This window comes from Malaclemys terrapin, chromosome 3 (assembly GCF_027887155.1).
Source record: "Malaclemys terrapin pileata isolate rMalTer1 chromosome 3, rMalTer1.hap1, whole genome shotgun sequence".
Classification (NCBI taxonomy): Eukaryota; Metazoa; Chordata; order Testudines; family Emydidae; genus Malaclemys; species Malaclemys terrapin.
This window is the reverse complement of record NC_071507.1, coordinates 144,057,369-144,072,780: the sequence shown is the minus strand read 5'-3', so window position 1 is coordinate 144,072,780 and position 15,412 is coordinate 144,057,369. Positions and strand designations below refer to the sequence as shown.

At 38.3% G+C, this 15,412-nt stretch overlaps 1 protein-coding gene across 1 annotated transcript in view; it reads right to left on the bottom strand.

Annotated features, from left to right (window-relative positions):
- Window positions 1-15,412, bottom strand: part of SNAP91 (synaptosome associated protein 91) — a 146,946-nt gene that overhangs the window by 36,653 nt on the left and 94,881 nt on the right. Inside the window, exons 15-16 of the mRNA XM_054023734.1 lie at window positions 4,282-4,296; window positions 3,961-4,131 (exon numbers count right to left, since the gene is read on the bottom strand). Coding sequence (XP_053879709.1) covers window positions 3,961-4,131; window positions 4,282-4,296 — 186 coding nt within the window. The remainder of the gene's footprint in view (window positions 1-3,960; window positions 4,132-4,281; window positions 4,297-15,412) is intronic.

Genomic DNA, 15,412 nt, shown 5'->3' with positions numbered 1-15,412 from the left:
GGATAGTTCTCTGAGACGTACACACAGTGTGCAATGGCAGTCAAAAAAGCAAACAGGATGTTAGGAATCATTAAAAAAGGGACAGAGAATAAGACGTAGAATATCTTATTGCCCTTATATAAATCCATCGTACACCCACATCTTGAATACTGCGTACAGATGTGGTCTCCTCATCTCAAAAAAAGATATACTGGCATTAGAAAAGGTTCAGACAAGGGCAGCTAAAATGATTAGGGGTTTGGAATAGGTCCCATATGAGGAGAGATTAAAGAGGCTAGGACTTTTCAGCTTGGAAAAGAGGAGACTAAGGGGGGATATGATAGAGGTATATAAAATCATGAGTGGTGTGGAGAAAGTGAATAAGGAAAAGTTATTTACTTGTTCCCATAATATAAGAACTGGGGCCACCAAATGAAATTAATGGGCAGAAGGTTTAAAACAAATAAAAGGAAGTTCTTCACACAGCGCACAGTCAACTTGTCAAACTCCTTGCCTGAGGAAGTTGTGAGGGCTAGGACTATAACAGGGTTTAAAAGAGAACTAGATAAATTAATGGAGGTTAAGTCCATTATTGGCTATTAGCCAGGATGGGTAAGGAATGGTGTCCCTAGCCTCTGTTTGTCAGAGGGTGGAAATGGATGGCAGGAGAGAGCACTTGATCATTGCCTGTTAGGTTCACGCCCTCTGGGGGACCTGGCATTGGCCACTGTCGGTAGACAGGATGCTGGGCTGGATGGACCTTTGGTCTGACCCAGTATGGCCATTCTTATGTTCTTATGAGAGAAATGGTTTAAGATTTATGATTTTTTTTCCCCAGAAAGAAGTGGCAAAAAATATCTTAAACCATTTCTTTCTGAAGAAAAAAATTGCTATTCACATAGGATCTGAGCAAATTGGTATTTAAAATTATCAATTTTTTCTTCATAATATTCTCTTCAAATGACAAGATCCAGGTAACAGAAGTCTAGAACCTTTACTTGTTCACCCATGGAAAGTAGCTACGGATGGTTACAGATAATCTCAGATATAACCTCTCTCTCAAAATGCTTGAGACCCAAATATCATTGAAGTGATAAAAGAAAGGTTTCTTGACATGCTCTACTATATAGTTTAGGATGCTAATTATTTTTATAACACCTAAAAGCATACTAGACATTTTAACAGACTCCCTGACACAGGTTATAAACATGGCCTATGGAGACAAAAAGGTAGTCCCCAGCCAAATTCATCTTTTAACTGCAGGGCACAGATGAAGCTGATAAATTGCATTTAGTTGTGGAACTATAAAGAAAGTCACATTTGCAGCTTCCTTGCTGAAGGAATACATTTATTATAAGAAAATGTTATAGGTAAAACATTTAACTATTCTTCTGCAGTATATGCAGTTGTACATTTATAATTTTACTATCTTAGAGCTCACATTTCAATTTCTCATTCATACATTTTAAAATATTTAAAGCAATATGTATGTTTACTGTGCTATACATAATTTATACACATTTGTATAAACTGTGTTCAATGAGGAGTAGCCTTCAGACTCCTGGAAATTAAAGTGGGACCCCTTGAGTGATAAGGTTGAGGCAAGTAATGTAGTCCTAGATTTCTCTGCCACATATAGTAACCATGAGCACTTCAGAAAGTAACCCATTATAAGAGAAAAAGTACTTCATGAATGTTCATCCTCCCTTAGTATAGAATACTCAGCTTCTTCTCATTAGGGGCTAAGTAGCACTTCAGCAATTCCAGCGAGCCACTGGTGAAGTCTGAAGTATAGAGAAATGGCTTGACTGCTTATGGATTGCATATTTTTGTGCAGTTAAAATGGTAGCTGTAGATAACCAAGTCTGTTTATCAGGCAGTCTGATGAAGGCTCATTCCATTTTACATGTGCTCACCTGAACAAGAATCCCTATTTAATGGGTTGTACAGAAGAGATTTGGGAACTTCCAGGGCTTCTGTGATTTTAAATCATGGGAAAGATGTATTGGGTAAAAATTCTGTTCAAGAAATGTAATCTTTTTACCTTTGCTTTCATAAAAGGATAAAATAGTTTCAAGTACATGTGGGGATCTTGCGTAATCTGGAAAATCTGCAGTAAGAAAATCCCCGATCCTTTGAGTTTTACTGGTATAGGAGTCAGAAGAGAAGATAGAGTCCAGCATGCAAAATACCATATGGCAAAGTACACAATTTTAGCTGGAGTTGGAAGTTTGAAATGAAACATTTTGGTAGCAAATAGAGGATGACTCCAGGACATGTTTGTATGCTTGAGAATCTGAGGCGGGTGGGAAGCTTGTGATGAGGAGAAGACAAACCAGAAAGAAATAGGAAAAGATCAGATTATGATCAGAACCCTACCTAAGCCCTTACAAAATCACCATCATCATCGCTTACCAAAGGAGACATGCCTATTGATAGCTTTAGTCAACCAAGAAAGCTTCAAGGGCACAGAAGACTGACACATTACCAGAAAGTTCTAATGCAAAACCAAACATTCCTCAATAATACAATTCATTTCCTTGGGGCGTGGATTTCATAGGACCTTTCTTTAGAGTTTATAAAGAAAAGGTGATTAGATTCTGTAGAAGGGATATCAAAGAACACAAACCAACAAGCACATAGAGGTGGAAGCCCAGAGCTGGGTGAATTTTTGGCAAATAGTTTATTCACTGAAAAAATGCAGTTTTGGGTTGAGCAAAACTATTTGCCAGTTCACATCACATTTGCCAAAAATAGTTTTCACCAAACCAAAACTGATACATTTTAAACTAACTCAACAAATTGGTTCAATTTCAGCCATTTTGACAAGAGCAAAGACTAGGACGACTAGATTCACAAAATGGGAGGACGTGGTGGTGCTATTCTTATAGATTTTATCTCACTGGTTACACCATTTACCTGGGATGTGGGGAGATCTGGGTTCAATTCCTCCCTCCACATCAGATGGAGAGAAGGGATTTGGACTCTGGTCTCCCAATTGAAGGGAAATGCCCTACCCAGTGGCCTGTATAGAATATAAATATTCTGAGCTCGGTCTCCTCATCTTTTGAGGCTGTTCCACTGTATATAATTGGAGCAGGGACTTGAAATTGGGTCTCCCACAGCCTAAGCGAGTGCACTAGCCATCAGGCTACAGAGATATTCTCACTCTTCCCTTGGCCCAGCAAAAGGCAGAGAAAGGGCCCAGTTTTACCTATAGGTCTAGCAGTAGATATTTAATTTGCCATTTCAATCTCTTTGGGTAGGATTCCCCTTTTGGCTCAGCTACGCAGCAATTCAAAAATGAGAAAAAAGGCACCAATTATGCCAGTCCGTGACAATTTTGTTTTCAAAACACTTTTTAGGGTTTACTTTCAACAAAAAACTTCAACAAAGCCTTCTGAAATACAAGAAAACTTAAGAGGACTAAATTACTAGAATTTAAAGAAAAGGTCAAAGAATAGCACAACATCAGTCTCTGAGTGTGCCAATTAAGTACAATGACAAACAGCTGTAGAGCACTGGTAATTTTAGGGACATGAGCCTATACATTTCAATGAAAACGTCTTAGGTTCACTCACACTATAAGAATGTAGATCTGCGGCTGAGTGTTTTTTAAAGAAATCCTTCCAATATTTAATTTTTAACGTTAATTGTTAGTTCTATAGTTGGCTACTTAAGAGTTAAGCTTAGAACCCAGAGTTTAGCCAGTTGAAAATGTATCCAGTTTTATGTTCCCCCCTCCACAGGGGATATGCAAAAGGGAAACCCTGCACACATTTCAGAATGTACAATGACAAAAAAACAACCCAGAAAACTTTAGTTAATCTGTAAATTCCATTCAAATATATGTAATTACTTGAATAATTTGGGCTTCCAGACACCACATGATCAAGTTTTTAGTTAGACTATGAAAGTTGATGATTTCAAGATGGCTTATTCTTCCTGTATAAATTGCAGCATTACAGTAACGAAACTAACCTCCAAAGAGATCCACTTCAGCAGTGACAGCAGTAATGGTTGTTGTAGTTGTAGCAGACGCTGAAGCAGTTGCAATTTCAGTAGTTGCAGCAGTAGTTGGGCTAGGCTCTGGAGCAAATGGATCTGAAATCTGTGGCTCAGAAGTAACACTGGAAAGCGCTGTCAAATTGTCTATATGCAACCATATACGAAGACCAAATGGAAATAGTAAGCAGAAGAGAGGGGGAGAAAAACCACTTGACTCCAAGAAGCAAAGACAGCTGTTAAAATTATATTAACAATTCTCTATTAAAAGAAGCTTAGAAAATAAGTGTTACTCACCCTCTCCCAAGAGGTCTGTAACATTGTCCATTACATGATAGCAATATAAAGAAATTGGAGAGTTAACAAAACTGCCAGAGTGAACATGTACATTAGCCACACATGTGATAAACAATTTCTGAACAATTCAAATCACTAGTATGCCAGTCTACCCAGACATGCCACAGATAACTTGAATTGAGCTTATATAGGACAGTCTAGTTTTAGGAACTTTGAAAGGTCAAAGTAGAGACTTAAGTAAATAGCCTGACATGAAACTGAATCAATTTCTTTAATAGCTTTATTCAATTATTTACCCATTGATGCACGGAATTTTAATTCACTTGTCAAATTCATTCATTACATAGTTTCTATTAAATACACTACCAACAGTGAGTCTGAATGGACTGCTGATTAATAGTTTTTTGTTTTAGCTAACGAATGTTTTCTATGTAAGAAAAGTACTTCGAGTCACATCAGTTAGTAAAAATCTGGGACTATACTGGCATTGAAAGAGCTGAACAAGAAAACACTTTCATAAGTATTTTGTTGCCACAGATTATACCAGTCTCCCTATTTCCCATATTGCTGTCCTTGATCTCAAGACTACTGTATTTAACAGATTATTTTTGCAATGGACGCGCCAAAGTGCTTGCCTTTAACCCGTACATTTACAGCTAAATATGTTAATGGAATTATCCAGGACAATGGGCCACACTAAGGTTTGTCAGTGATACCTTACCTATGAATAACTATTCTCCCCCTGCTTAGATTTGCATAACAACTACTGATAGCCTACTAAAATGAAACCTCAATTTAAGAGTTAAGGACTATTTGACTAATATAGTTCTAAACACTGGCACACAAAACACTCAATTATAATCTGCCCCTTTCCTCAAAGCCTGCTATGACATATGATCTATGAGACTGATTCAAATTGGTCCCCCATCCAGAAATATAATGTACATCCACACTCAAAAAAGACATTGGATTGGCTGGTTAACAATGTCTGGATTCAAGACTAGAGTTCATGTTAAAGGAAGTTAGTCATCCGAAATGAGTCATTTAAAAAAACTCCACACTGCAAGACGGAAAATGATGGAGCAAACTATCAGACAATTGGAGTCTTTAAATATAACTTTTTATTTTGTCATTTCAAAATGTCAGTTTTGGCTGGAAATTGAACTTCTCTGTGGAAATCTAACTGAATATCAAATGGTCTTTTCCTACCAGAATTAAATGATTATGCTCAAATTCTAAATTTTACATCAGAGTAAACATTGTAGCAATATAACAATGTACAAAATGCGGAAACAAAATAAGAAGTATTTTTATATCCATGCTTCATCCCAAATTTATACAAAAAGGCGCACATTCAGAGGTGCTAGAACAATTTGTATAGTGGGGATGCTGAGAGTCATTGAACCAAACTGTAAACCCTGTGTATGATGGAAACCACTTCAAGTCAGGGGGTGCAGAAGCGCCTCAAGCACCCCTACTTCCAGCACCTATGCACAAACTAGAGCAGAATTACAGTGACAAAATTAGATAATTCAAAAACATTCTATATCAATTGCTTCAGGATACCACTCATGCATCCTATATGATTTTTGTAGTCTTACACCTGCCATAAAAAAGTTCACAATTGTGATTAATACACAGTACAAGTGGTTTGGCGTTCACTGTATCGTATTTGAAGAGTTTTGCATTAGAAAAAAATCCAGCTGCATTAGAAAGGAAGCCAAGTCTCCCAGAGGCGTAAGTACTTTGGCAAAGTATGTCCTGTTAAGATGTATAACCAGATAAGCCTCAAAATCAGACATGATTTTTAGGCTACTATTAACCAGTGACCTGATCTTGGAGGGTCTCTGGTTTTGGGTAAAATAAAATAAGTTATTGAAGCTGTAACAGCAAGTAGAACCACCAAAATATATGTAACTAAAGTAGGTTTGGCTATAGGTCCTAAACATTAAAGGCTTAGAGTGTGGCCTAAAAGTTAATATTTATCTTGTGATAGTTAGCAATGCATCTTATAATGAATAGGTAAACTGCAAATGGACAGTAGCATCTAGGGGCTTTTTGCAACAACAGATGAAATGATTGTGTTAATACATCAATGAGGTTAACCGTTGGAAATGTAATTATAGGGAACCGGAATACCACATATGGACTACCAGAACCCTGAAATTGATTGCCTGGTATAAGCAGAATAAGTGGGCTGGGATGTTCTCAGATATGGTCCTGGATGCATGTGGATGGAATAGAAAAAGGCATATAAAAGATCGTCAAATCCATCCCTAATTGGGACACAAGAGAAGACCGAACAGTGGAAGCCGAAAATGAACAAGCCCTTCTGTGGTGATCTCCACCCACATTTTTGTCCATCTTCGCTGTCACCAGACTCCATAAGGTAGTAAATATGTCAATGTGGGGCGGGGGGGTGTGTTAATCTTGTACCAGCTTAAGATTAAGTATGTATGATCCAGGGGACGTTTTGTTATGTGTTCTTGTATAATTATCCTTATACTTGGATTTATTTGCATTATAAAGTAAAGTCTTCTCATTTCTACGTGTGTACTCTACTAAGGTCAACCCAACAAAATTTCTTGCATAGCTTCCTGAGTAAAGAATCTGTTCTTAGTGATTTGTGCAATTTGCACCCTAAACTTAATGGGGGTTACATAAGCAATTTTCTGTAGTGACCCAAGAGTTAGAAGCAAAAAGGCTATAGTATTACAGGGAAAAAGAAAAATAAATAAATAAAAAGAGGAGTCCTGTATTTCTATTCAGAAGATATGTTGCGATTTCCCTACATAGATGGGGGAAAGTGTTGGTTATAAAGCACAACATGCAAGAGGGGGCAAAACAAGTTGTTACCAAGTGTTCAGAAAAAATACTACATGTGATAACGGATAGCTGGAGTGAATAGCTCAGGGATGCAATAATGTGATGTAGAGACTTTCACCTTCAGATCATTAGTCAGCAAGTGCTTGATAAATTTAAGAATGGGATTATACAACATGGTTGTCTGCAATAGCAGGCAACTGAACGCAATGACCCATGAAGTCCTTTTTAGTTTTTATGTCTCCAACTGCCAGATTTTCAAAAGGCAAGAGACGTATTTGTTTTAGAAAAGCCTACTATTGAGTTAATATGAAGACTGCCATCCTCTTCTAGAGTGGTCAGACTTGGAGCACATTGAAAGAGAGTCAGATTAAAGTTTTTCATGGTTCCTGCCACAACTGTGCTTGCTGTCTGATTTAGAAGATTCAATTAAGATGCACTATCATGAAAAGGAGACTAAGAGCCTTTATTGATATAAGCCTTCTAATAGGAAGCAAACGTCACTCCTTGTAGCATCTCAACAAATCTGTTAAAAACAGAGGTGGCTATTGTTAAGATATAGATATTCAGGCCTGTCTGCAAAGGCCTATACTTTAAGAATTTAGGTGTATTCTTATCACTTAGCTAATTATAGAGGTATAAAACAAGAATCAAAATCACAGTCTGCCTGTTTATAGGCCTTATCTCACTGTGATAGTCTAAGGCCTTGTTCTTCGGCTAAGGCCTTTGACTAAATAGTAGGGGCAGCCATAAACTGGGAAGAGAATGGTCACAACCTCACCAGTCACACTGGCCTTGCACTTCTGTATTGTTTTGTCATTATAGTTTCCACTTTGCTATTGTTTATTTGCATGGTCTCTGTCTGGTTCTGTGATTGTTTCTGTTGGGTGTAAACCAATTAAGGTGGTGGGATATAATTGGTTAGATAAGCATGTAACAATATTGTTAGGATTGGTTAGTTAAATTTCAGTAAAATGATCGGTTAAGGCAGGGGTAGGCAACCTATGGCACACTTGCCAAAGGCGGCACGCGAGCTGATTTTCAGTGGCACTCACACGCCCGGGTCCTGGCTCTGCATTTTAATTTAATTTTAAATGAACCTTCTTAAACATTTTAAAAACCTTATTTACTTTACATACAATAGTTTAGTTATATATTATTGACTTATAGAAAGACCTGCTAAAAAAGTCAGAATGTATTACTGGCACACAAAAGCTTAAATTAGAGTGAATAAATGAAGACTTGGCACACCACTTCTGAAAGGTTGCTGACCCCTGGGTTAAGGTATAGCTAAGCAGAACTCATGTTTTACTATATAGTCTGCAGTCAATCAGGAAGTGGGATGGGAAATTGGAATAATGTTTTGCTAAATGGGGGAATGAGAACAGCGACTGGGAACAGGGACACAGGCAAAGCTCTGTGGTGTCAGAGCTGGGAAGGGGGACACTGAGGAAGGAAACTAGAATCATGTTTGCTGGAAGTTCACCCCAACAAACATCAAATTGTTTGCACTTTCGGACTTCAGGTATTGTTGCTCTCTGTTCATGCGAGAAGGACCAGGGAAGTGAGAGGGTGAAGGAATAAGCCCCCTAACAGCTATGTGATTCAGTGATCTCCATCAAAAAATTGGCATTTTAACAGCTACAGACTGTGAAAGTAAAGTACCAAAGCTTCTGTTTCACTCAAGATAGAAACTAAGTGTAGTATCTGTGGAAAACTTTCACTCTAAAATTGAGACCATTGTAGCTTCTAACATACCAAAAATGTGCATCCACAGCTACAGCCACACCTTTTAGTATATGTATCTCTCCCCCCACCCCCGAGCCCTTAATGAGCATGCCTCCTTTGTCATTTCATAACGTAACATTTGTGATTTACTAACAAAATATTTCATAGATATTGAAACAAACACTAAAAGTTGCAAGAAGTTTTGGCTGGCTCTGAACTTCTTGCAGTCTTAACAGACTCCTCATTTGGCCCTACCAAATTCATGATCCATTTTGGTGAACTTCTCAGTCATAGAATTTTAAAAATAATAAATTTCATGATTTCAGCTATTTAAATCTGAAATTTCACAGTGTTGTAATTGTAGGGATCCTGACCAAAAAAGGAGCGGTGGGTCCGCGAGATTATTGTAAGGGGGGGGGGGGCGAGAAGAGAAGGGAGGGTTGTGGTAATACTACCCTTACACCTCTATGCTGCTGCTGGTGCTGCCATCAGAGCCAGGCAGCTGGAGAATGGAGGCTGCTGGCCCAGAGCCGAGCTCTGAAGGCACAGCCACTGCCAGCAGCAGCAGCAGACATAAGGATGGCACAGTATGGTATTGCCACCCTTACTTCTGCACTGCTGCTAGCACGGTGGACGCTGCCTTCTGAGCTGGGCGCCCAACCAACAGCCACCACTCTCCAGCCACCCAGCTCTGAAGGCTGTGCAGAAGTAAGGGTGGCCATACTGTGACCCCCCCTAAAATAACCTTGCGACCCCACTGCAACTCACTTTTGAGTCAAGAATCCCAAATTGAGAAACACTGGTCTCCCCTGTGAAATCTGTATACTATAGGGTAAAAGCACACACCACCAGATTTCATGGTGGGAGACCAGATTTCATGGTTTGTGATGCATTTTTCATGGCTGTGAATTTGGTAGGGCCCTACTCATTGCTGCTGTTTTCTTCACTGAAGTCAAGGGTTAAAATAATGGGGTGGGCGGCCACAGCTCCTTCAGATTTAAAAAAAAAAAAAAAAAAAAAAAAAAAAAAGAGGCTCTGTGTCTTCTTCCTAACTTGGGTGAGCAGACTCTCCCACACCTCCTCCTCCTCTTGCTGGTGCAGGAAGCACTCCCCCTCCTGTTTCGATTTAGTTTAAAATATAACTGACTAATGTAACTGGTATTTGCCAGTGACTTTTGGATTATTTAGGGTGACCAGATGTCCTGATTTTATAGGGACAGTTCCGATATTTGGGGCTGTGTCTTATATAGGTGCCAATTGCCCCCCACCCCCATCCTGATTTTTCACCCTTGCTATCTGGTCACCCTAGGATTATTACACATCAAGGCAGCTCTACTGTATCACAATACCACTGGGTACTTATAGTTCTCAATTGACTATCAAAGTGTAAAACTGCAAAATAAAAGATTTCACAGCTTCACAAAAACAGCAGCTCTTATAACCTTTCGCTACAGAGATGCAAGGAGTAAAAACCTTTAACTTCAAGACGACAGAAATGAGTGACTGTAGTTCCAATTCATCTTTACAATGATGCAAAATCCACTGGCTGTGACACTATTGGTTTGGATTTCTTGTTTTAAATCAACTCTTTACTAGTCTGCCCACAGCTATAGTCTGAAGCATATGGAGCACAAGCTAATGGTACACACATGTACAGTCATTAAAAATTCTTTCCTGAAGAAAAGTTAGAGTAGAGGAACACTATAAATACATGTAGCATGACCCGAACAAAGTTATCGTCCTTTTGTATTATATAACCAATCTTTACATCAGTCATTGTTGTAAAAAGAAAGTGCATACCCTGTAGAAATGAAGTATTTACTGCAGAATTCCTATTACAAAGACCAGAGGAATATTCACAGAATTAGATGCATTGGTAAGAAAAAATCCAAACATTTTGAAGGTTTTTTTTTTTTTTTTTTTTTTTAAACTTGAGATAGTCAAGATGCATACTTCCATAAAGGATTTTACAAGAGTAGCAAGAGGTATATTAAAAAACAGATCACTGCATACCTAGCTGAGCTTTGAAAGCTTGACTTGAGATTCTGCTGTTTAAACACTCACACCTTGCATTTGTCTATACTAACACACAACCAACTTGTTACCTCACTAATTTATAGATTATATTGTACTGAAGCCTCCTAATTTTCTAGCATGGTAGCCTACTAAAATGTTGTAAAAAAAGTTTCAATTACTGTTTTTATAAAGCAATTAAAGAGAAAACACTGCAACTATTTAAGAATGCAAGATTTAAAAATAATGTTTTACTGCTTTTTATACTTACTGCCGTTACAGATATTTTTGTGGAACAGAGGAATGAAGCTGTGAAATTATCAAAAGGTGAGTATTAGGTCACAGTTTAAAATTAATCTACTTTAACATTTCATGATATTCTGATGTTGTAGGGACCATAATTTTTCCTTGCAAATAGTTTTACAACATGTCCAAGGAAAACATGATATCAAGAAACACAACTGAACAGTTAACATTTGGGACACTTCCTAGAGGACTGAATCATACCCACATAATATATATTGTTTCAGTAGACATAGTTTGCAGCACTGCTTCACTTCTTTTAATCAATCATTTCCTTTGCAAGTCCAACAATCATAGACAATGCAGAAATTAAAGGGTTGGACTTCCAAAAGCACCTGAAGGTAGGTCTACACTGCAGTTAGCTACCCGCAGCTAGCCAATGCCAACTGACTCTGGCTTACAGGTCTCAGGCTTGGGTTGCAGCCCAAGCTCTGGGACTCTGAAGTAGGAAGGCCCAGAGCCTGTGCTGCAGCCTGAGTTTGAATGTCTATACTACAATTCAACAGTCCCTTTAGCCCAAACCCAAGTCAGCTGGCATGGGCCAGTCATGGGTGTCGAATTGCAGTGTAGACACACCCTGGATGGCTAATTTGGGATCACAAGTCATTTAGGGTGGGATTTTCCAAAGTGCCTAAGATTTCAGTAACGAATAGGGAAAGGCTCAAAAGAGTCGTCTGTTCTCAAGTTTGTGTTAATTGGAAATGAAGAATGTAAGTAAACTCTCATCATAGAGGTCCAAGAAACTGCAAAATTTAATCTACTGAATCCTTAGTAAAGGGGTCTGTAACCTCTGGCATACGGCCCATCAGGGTAATCTGCTGGCGGGTTGCGAGACATTTTGTTTACTTTGTTTGTGCAGGAACTGCACCCCGCAGCTCCCAGTGGCCGCGGTTTGCCATTCCTGGCCAATGGCAGCTGCAAAAAGCGGTGGCCAGCATGTCTCTGCGGCCTGCGCCACTTCCCACAGCTCCCATTGGCCAGGAACGGCGAACCATGGCCATTGAGAGCTGCGGGGGAGCCATTCCTGCAGATGGTCAATGTAAACAAAGTGTCTCGCAGCCCACCAGCTGATTACCCTGATGGGCCCCGTGCTGAAGGTTGCCGACCCCTGCCTTAGTAATACACTGCATTCCTTCAGTGCACTTCCTCTTTGCTTGCTCACCCTTCCCTACATTCCATTTGGTACATTATGTTCCATTATTTCTGCAATTTTTATTTCCCAAACCTTGCCCTATTAAAACCTACTGCCACAGAAAGAAACGAAAGCAGATTATTGCACCTGCAGCTATGGAAAAGTTTGTATAATAAATGGAAGCATGGCAGCTACACTGAAGCTAAACAAAAGAGGGAGAAATTTTCAGAAAGCAATATTACTTAATTGTTAAAGTGCAGATACATTTTAAAATCCAAATCACTGTTAAAACAGTCTGTGTGACCATGTACGATATAGATTATGTCACTGTACTAAAAACAAAGTTTCTGATGTGCCTTAAACTGTGAAAATAAAAACAGGCTCTTAGCCACAACAGCTATTCTCTTCCTTAGTTTCATGGTTTCTTTTCCCTATCTCTAGATCTGTTTTTCTAAACTTCTTTCAGCATATAAAAATTAGTCTCTGTTTGAAGCCTAGAGACTCAAGTTTCCGGAATCCTACAAGAGGATGTTACAAGCTACAAGAGAACGTTAAAACTTTTGGTTCACAGATTACAACTGCTTGGCATTGCTGAAAGAAAGGAATATGTTAGCATATGAAGACATAAGTAGATTGTCAACTTCTCAATAACTTTGAGAGACTGATGCAAAGGAGGAGGTCTGGAGAACAACGAGCCTTGACCAGTTATAAATTTAATTTGTCCAATTTTTTCTGCTCTGTTCATGTCTTCGTTCTAGAAGAAGAACTTGCTTCAATTGTAGCACAGGGTTCATGTGAATGGTGAAATACTCCATACTTGTGCATCCCATCTCATATGCTCTTTAGTTTATTATTGTTATTTTACATTGTAAAGATATGAAGTTGACAAGGGCATACTATGATAAACAATACTCTCAGGCAGTCCCTATTCTTACAGAGATCTGTGGTGGTTGTGATATGTAGTATGAGGTATGTTGGAACACCAGTGAAAAAAGGAGACAGCTAGAAGCAGTGGGGGATGGACATTTGAAACCTAAAGCAAATCACCATATACCCTGCTGAACTATCCTCCCCTGTCTTAAAACAAGGCAGCTCTCATATCCAGTTGAAGTGAAATAGGCTTTTGTTTACAGTTAACCTTTAAGACCTAAGGACAGTACAAGTTTCTTTTTAATTATTTTACATAGTGATCATTTAAAATTTGACTCTGATCAGGAGAAACCCAATTTTTACTTCTCCTCACCAACTGTGTCTGAATCACTCCCAGACCATTTAATGAGTTGATCTGGCTTTGAGTATCAAGCTCTTTTGGCCTTGCGTGCGGGAGGCACATAACCCAGAGAGGGACAGGGAGTAAATGCATGAACATCTATTGTTGCTTTTCAACAATTTCCTTATACTTGACAAGTGGAGCTGTACAAATACTGGAAAAGAATAGCATTCTGATTTCCTCTGCTGAATTGTGATAACTGATGCAAGATCATTCAGGAAGGAAGTAGGTGGGAAGCCTAGAGTACCCCATGAGAAAGGAAGCCTAGCTTTTCTGAAAGTGTATTCCGCAGCGTAAAAATTTCAGTATAGCAACAGGAAGAGACTCTAAAATACATTTACTGGCAGCTTGCATTCTCTTACGGAGTCCTGGATATTTAGTTATAATTTTTAGAGCTCATTCTAAATCAAGTGAAATTTACCTATCATACCCCCAACCCCACCCCACCCCCAAGACTGAAAAAATAAATCCCAGTTTCAAAATAAAGAAACCTCAAAAATATATAAAAAGCAACCTATTCCAGTACATAATACTTTAATGGATTTGCCAGTTGCTTGAAGGATGTGTCAAAGTAAGGCACAGAGGTATTCCTTGCAATTAGCATATTATCTCACACAGAATTACTACATATTTAACAGGACACCATATTTGTATTACTGCCAATGGTAAAGTAGACTTATTAGAATAAAAAATAATTTGAGTTGTTGAAACAAGTGCTTTCCTAATAAAATGGTTAAAGGGTATCAAAAATTACATTCAGTAGGTTAGAAGAAAATAAGAAGGAACTTATTACATCAGGAACAAAACAAATCTTAGTGGTGTTATAGGTACATTACTAGACAAGGATGCTAAAATGGTCAGTGACAGATACGACAGAAGGATTCAAAAATGTTTTGTTCTGTATGCAGAATCAAGTGGAGGACGTTCACATGATAATGAAATACTTTCTACTTCAACTGTAATTAGGATGTTTAAATTCACAATTGCTCTTTAGCATTTTTAAGTCTGCAGATAATTGGCACCTCAGGATTTTTAGAAGAATTGGCTGAGAGGTTTGCGATGTTGATATTTAACAAAATCCAGTAGCCCGAATAAAAGCTAATATGCTAGTATTTATAAAAGGTAAATAAGTTGACCTGGGTAAATCTAGGGCGCTTAGCTTGATCATGATCCAAGACAAAATCATAGAAAGGCCAATACAGGATGCCATCAGTGCAGAATTAAAGCATGGCTGCATAATTTTTTTCCAGACAATATATTTTTATGAAAAAGATAAAAATTAAAAAATCAATCAAGTTTGGCCTAAGAGGAGATTAAAGTTTGGTTGATAAAGACATAGAAATCTATATATCGTCAACCTAACAGGTATTTTACTTGATACCACATGGCACTAATTAAAAATTAATACTATACAAAAACCAATGTAGCTCATATTTAATTTGTTACTAAGATGGCTAGATAAAGAAATAACTGTAAATGAGTAAACTTCATTCATTGAGGGCATTTTTAATGGGGACCTACTGCCATGTGTTTTGGACTCAGTGCTATTCCACATCTAGATCTTGTTTTCTTCCAGATCATTGATGATTGCCAATAAAATCCACAGATGATAAAAACTGTGGAACAGACAACATGGACAACTCAGTTCTATACACTGAATTCAAATGCATGGTAAGCTGGACTCACTTGAACATACATTTTAACATAGTTAATGCAAGGTAATACTTCTAGGAACCAAGAATGTAGGTCACACTTATAGGGCTTGGAGAATGGACAAATATATTCAGAATATAGAAAAGGACTTATGGTCATAGTGGATAGCCAACTAAGCATGAGCTCCAGTGCAATGCAATGGCTAAGAG